The 4,963-nt window shown below is 39.9% G+C and overlaps 1 protein-coding gene across 3 annotated transcripts; it reads right to left on the reverse strand.

Moving 5' to 3' along the window:
• Positions 1-1,001: 1,001 nt before the first annotated feature.
• Positions 1,002-4,713, reverse strand: irx3a (iroquois homeobox 3a). 3 transcript variants are annotated; one of them, XM_023845582.2, is made up of 4 exons: positions 4,184-4,713; positions 2,382-3,399; positions 1,689-1,754; positions 1,002-1,374 (listed from the first exon to the last, which is right to left on the reverse strand). In XM_023845582.2, exons 1-4 carry the CDS (start codon positions 4,394-4,396, stop codon positions 1,358-1,360), a joined length of 1,314 nt encoding a protein of 437 aa, XP_023701350.1. In that variant the 5' UTR covers positions 4,397-4,713; the 3' UTR covers positions 1,002-1,357. The 3 variants fall into 3 exon arrangements, with proteins under 3 accessions (XP_023701350.1, XP_023701351.1, XP_023701349.1); XM_023845583.2 differs by having other exon boundaries at positions 1,002-1,754; positions 2,382-3,312; XM_023845581.2 differs by having other exon boundaries at positions 1,002-1,754.
• Positions 4,714-4,963: the final 250 nt, after the last annotated feature.

Here is a 4,963-nt window from a genome sequence, read left to right on the forward strand (position 1 = left end):
AAATACAACTAACAGACACACGGGTGCACCCAGTTTGATTATTTGCAATTATTGGTTTCTATTAGACCATTCTTAATATACGAAAGTGCAGGAATACTTTCGATTTATGTGATATTTATTTAAAGGTATGTTCAGCAGATTTAAGAACATAAAATGTGCAATTAAGAACATAAGATCACTTAAAATCACGGAAAATGTTCGGTCGTTAATTTTGTATTTTGTCTAAAGTGAGCATTTCGAAATCGCCGGATGAGAAGAGCAGCGAGCCGCGGACGTGGGAATTGGTCTGCTGGTTGGTGAGAAGCGGTAACCTGTAGAGGGAGCTCGAATCCCAACTTTGCGCAAACTTTCTTTAGGCGTTAAACAAAGCTAGTAATATGCAAATTATCTTGGAGAGGAGAAAACAAACATAAATAAATTATTTCACTATGCATTGCAGGCATATGGAGAGCGATGCAGAATCAATGTCTGATTAGAATTCATACTAAATATTTAAAGGGCTAAATCGCAAACATAAAATGAAAATTATGATTTTGCAAGCAGCCTCCGAATGAAAGGCTATTTCATTGAAATATTTTTCCGTGAAAAAATAAAACCACCCTGTGCATTCAGCCTTTCACCAAAATATTTTCAAGATCATACTATTTTATTCAAAATGGAATAATTATAGGCCTAAATCATATGTAAACTTGCTTCTTTTGTCTAAGTAAAATTCACTAATACAGTATCTATATCCAAATACACACTTTTTAATTTTACTATAGATAATTACAGCCCGAACTGGCTATAATTCCTTTAATCACGAAAACACTGTGTATCCATCTATTTGTTTCGTACTTTACGATGCAAAGAAAACAGCCCTTTCGCGCCTAAGGCTATTCGGCATCACCGTTGACTTTAAATTGTCTCAACGTTTCAGTTTACGAAAAATACCAACATAATTGAGCCACTTCATAAATACCAAACACAAAGGAAAATAATATTTAAACCACATGATATGATAAAGTTCCAACGGTTCATTTATTAGCCAAAATATATACTTTCTTGTACAATTTGGGTCACCAGTATGTACATTTTCTTTACTGTATATACAAAACATTTTAAACATCAAATCCTCACGGAACTTACAAAAAGAAAAGCTCACGGACCACAATTTCATACAATATTACATTAGCAGTTTTACACAGCACATGCTTACAAGGTACGTATACAGAGACTTAGTATTAATATTTTACATTCCTTACAACTGTTCGAAATAAACTAATATATATATATATATATATATTTTAAAATAAAAATAAAAATAAAAAACAGAACGCTTATAAGGAGGGGATCACGGATACAACCACTGCTGCTTCTAGTGGGTTCTGAGGCCTGGAAAACACATAAGATTATTTTTCTTTTTTAATGTGATGAAAATATTTCTTTACCATGATGTGTACTCTTTATGCCGAAGGGGATTCGGGACTACGATCAAAAAACTGACCGTCAATAATTCGATGCAGTCTAATTCGGAGCTTCCTGTTTTAAACAGGCTGCACTTCAACATGAAACGACGTACGTGATGCTACAAAGCCTTACCCTGGCCCGCGTTTAAAACTGGTATTTTGATAACGCATTAAAACAGAGCGGATTTACAGTTGAAGAACACAAATACATCCAAAGTAAATAACGTAATGCTCGCTTACCGTCTTTGAACTGGATGAAAGGCGATTTTAATAACTTTTTCTCTGCTTCCAAGGCACTAGATCTTTCTGAAATAATAATAATAATAATAATAATAATAATAATAATAATAATAATAATAATATGGCGTGGACGGAGAGTATTTTCGATAATCATAATTCTGCCAAAATTGGCTATAGGGCCTATGACTTTTACTCACAAAAAAACACCAAAACAACATAACTAACTAAATGTGGTAGGCAGGACCATATTCAGTGGGACTTCAGGCCCACTGGAATTCAAAATGTGACAGTGAATAACCGACTTACATACAGCATTCCAGTAAGCAAAACTATCACACTGTAAAATATTTTTTAAAAGCAAATACTGAGTTTAATCATTCAAAATATCCCCCCTGTTTAGTCGTTTCATTTGTAAGAAACACATGGCAAATATATATAGGCTATGATTATTGTACCCCCGGTAGGCCTCCCTGCGTTTCTCTTTGAGTTAATTAATACAGCTCAGAACTCAAGCTGCGTTGCCACTCTGTAGATGCATCCTTTGTAACATTCATCCAGATTTATTGACATTACGCCGTAAAAAGAAACTAAAACGTCTTTCCAGTCCGGTATAAAATGTATTACGTTCTGTTTGTAAATAAAACGTGCCACAAAAAATAATGACGTACGAATCTCAGTCTAGGGGGCTGGTACCTGTTACAGCTGATTCAGAGTTATGACCCTTGTCATCTGTCTGTCTGCCGTACATCGCAAGACCGTTCGCCGATGCCTGGTTCGCCAGTCCGAGGTAATGGTTTGAGTTTATCAACGCCAGCTGGTGCGCTGAAAAAGCCCTGCTTGTCCAGTTCTGAAGTTTCCCGACCGGACAAGAGATAAGTCTGTGAGGGGCGATTATCGCTTGTGTCGCGGTCGCAGCACAGTTTCCATTCACAAGTGGAGATTTTCTGGGATTGTCCGGGGTGGTCGCCGTCTCAGCCAAAGACCAGATTTTAGGCTTTTGGGCTGGGGCAGCGTTATTTTCTGAGGGTGGGGAACCGATGGCACCTTGGTTTATTTTCACTTGCTCAGCGTTGTTGGGTTGCGTCGATTTGATTTCTAATGAATGGTGATGGAAATGCTCATCTCGGTCCCCGTTCACGTCTTTTCCCTCTTTCACCACGGTTTTAAGAAATCTGTGGTCTGCTCCATGCAAGTCCTCAAAACCATCCGAAATTTCAGAGTCGCTTCTTCCGTCGAGCTTTATATCAGCGTGCAGATCATCTTGATCGTCTAGGTCGTCCTTATTTTCGATATTTTCCGTGTCGATATTTTCTAAGTCGATTTCTTCGTCGTCTTCTCGTTTGTCTCCATCATCCCCCTCATGATCGCTGCCATAAACATTCCCTTCTTCATCAGTCCGGCTTCTGGGCGCCCAGGTCATCTTGTTCTCCTTCTTTAGCCTTCTCCTGGCGTTGGCGAACCAGGTGGACACTTGGGTGAGGGTCATTTTGGTGATGATGGCCAGCATGATTTTCTCCCCCTTGGTGGGGTACGGGTTTTTGCGGTGCTCGCTTAACCAGGCCTTCAGCGTGCTGGTGCTCTCCCTCGTGGCATTCTTGGGTCTGGACGGGTCACCAAACTGGTACTGACCGTAGGGATAGAAAGCGGGATGAGCGTGAGGAAAGCCGGGGTGTTGTACACCTGGACTGTCTTTCAACTCATACTGAGCTCCCTAAAAAGAATAAAAAGAAAAATGATTTACAGGTAGCACTATATAGTATATGTGGATGTATGACCTTACATTTTCAGAGTGACTTCCACGGTAAATATATTTTTAAAAATGCATAACATCCTTATTTTTACTATGGCACAGACACATCTTGAAGCACCCAGAGACATTTTAGAAGACGCAAGTCCTTAAAGTAACTAGGCTGTATCGATCTGGCCGGATTTGTCTTTGCGATTGTTTTGCTGAGGTCAGCCAACTCAGGGCAAACACGTCAGGTAATGTACCTGATACGGTTATGTACCGTTTGCACGGTTGTTAACAGTAACGGAAACAAAAAACTTGAGCGTAACCAAGTTAAGAGGCCTACTAATGATAAGGAAAAACATCAGGCAGTGCGTTTCGCAGCCCTCTTGGCAGACAGGGAGATCTAGATGTATTCATATATGTGCCCAGGGATCCACAAAAGATTAATCACTTATCGGATTTGCTTCAAAAACGAGTCGCGTATACTATATACCAGCGCTAAAGGTATTTAACGCAGTAAGGTATTTTGTACAAGTGAACAAGTGACAAAAGTTCACATTTAAATTATGTTCGTTAAAATATTAGCCGAATGTTTCCCAAGCAATGTGTTTGTTTTATTCTCCAGGGTCAGTTCTCACAAAGTGTGCACGGCGTCCTCTTTGATTACGTTTTTTTTTTTTAGCGAAAAACTTAACCACGCTCACGTGTCCTTGCAACTATGTGTTGCAACTTTAAAATAAATAAATAAATGAATATTACTTACCAACTGATTAAAAATTGATATATCATTTGAATAAGGAAGAAATGCGCCATATCCTTGTGCAGCTGCGAAAGGTGATCCGTACATCGTGGAAAGGACATTAGAGAGCGCTCCGGACGGGCTTAGTTCCGTCCCGGCTCGTGCACCGCCGATACCCTGGCGATCCGACGGGTATATCGGTCGGATGTACTGGTATCCCAGCTGTGGGAAAGACATGTCGGTAGAAGAATGCCTCTGTAATCACAAAAAGTCAGGAATCGCACTCTCTGTAAGTACTACGATATCCACTTTACGGTGAGTACAACAAACTGTGAGGGGAGTCTATGTTTCTTCATAAAAAAGCCAGTGTTAACGATCCGATGGTGCTCGCCTCCCTCACTTTACTATTGATCTGAATGGACTAAGGTCAGGTCCTTACAGATTGCTTTAGATTATTGGGGACTCTTAGGTCTGATTGACATTTCTAGTCGTTCAGAAGCCCCTCCTATCTCCCAAGTCTCACTCTACAAACACACTAGATCTCGCTCGCCCGCTTTCCCTCCTCCCCCTCTCTCTCTCCCTCTCTCTCTCTCTCCCTCTCTGTGTTAGTCTTTCATCGTCCCCGAATTTCCTGTATATGAGTATAAAGGCGTCGCGATCGCCTATTTTAATAGGTTTCAAATCTAATTTTATGACTCGCCAATCATTTCATTAGTTATTTGTCCTGCCGGTCCTGCCCCTTATTCAGAGCTAATTCTTCGTTTTTGGACATAGACAGAAATAATAAATATTTTAGTGTTGCTG

This window comes from Paramormyrops kingsleyae, chromosome 11, assembly GCF_048594095.1.
Source record: "Paramormyrops kingsleyae isolate MSU_618 chromosome 11, PKINGS_0.4, whole genome shotgun sequence".
In the NCBI taxonomy this organism is placed as follows: domain Eukaryota; kingdom Metazoa; phylum Chordata; class Actinopteri; order Osteoglossiformes; family Mormyridae; genus Paramormyrops; species Paramormyrops kingsleyae.

Bases quoted from the DNA above. Each gene is read 5' to 3' on its own strand.
- irx3a (XM_023845581.2), bottom strand. From the start codon at position 4,396: ATGTCTTTCCCACAGCTGGGATACCAGTACATCCGACCGATATACCCG. The intron at 3,400-4,183 runs GTAAGTAATATT...TATTCTTTTTAG, and splicing joins TATCAATTTTTAATCAGTTG to GGAGCTCAGTATGAGTTGAA. The intron at 1,755-2,381 runs GTACCAGCCCCC...TTATTATTTCAG, and splicing joins CTCTGAATCAGCTGTAACAG to AAAGATCTAGTGCCTTGGAA.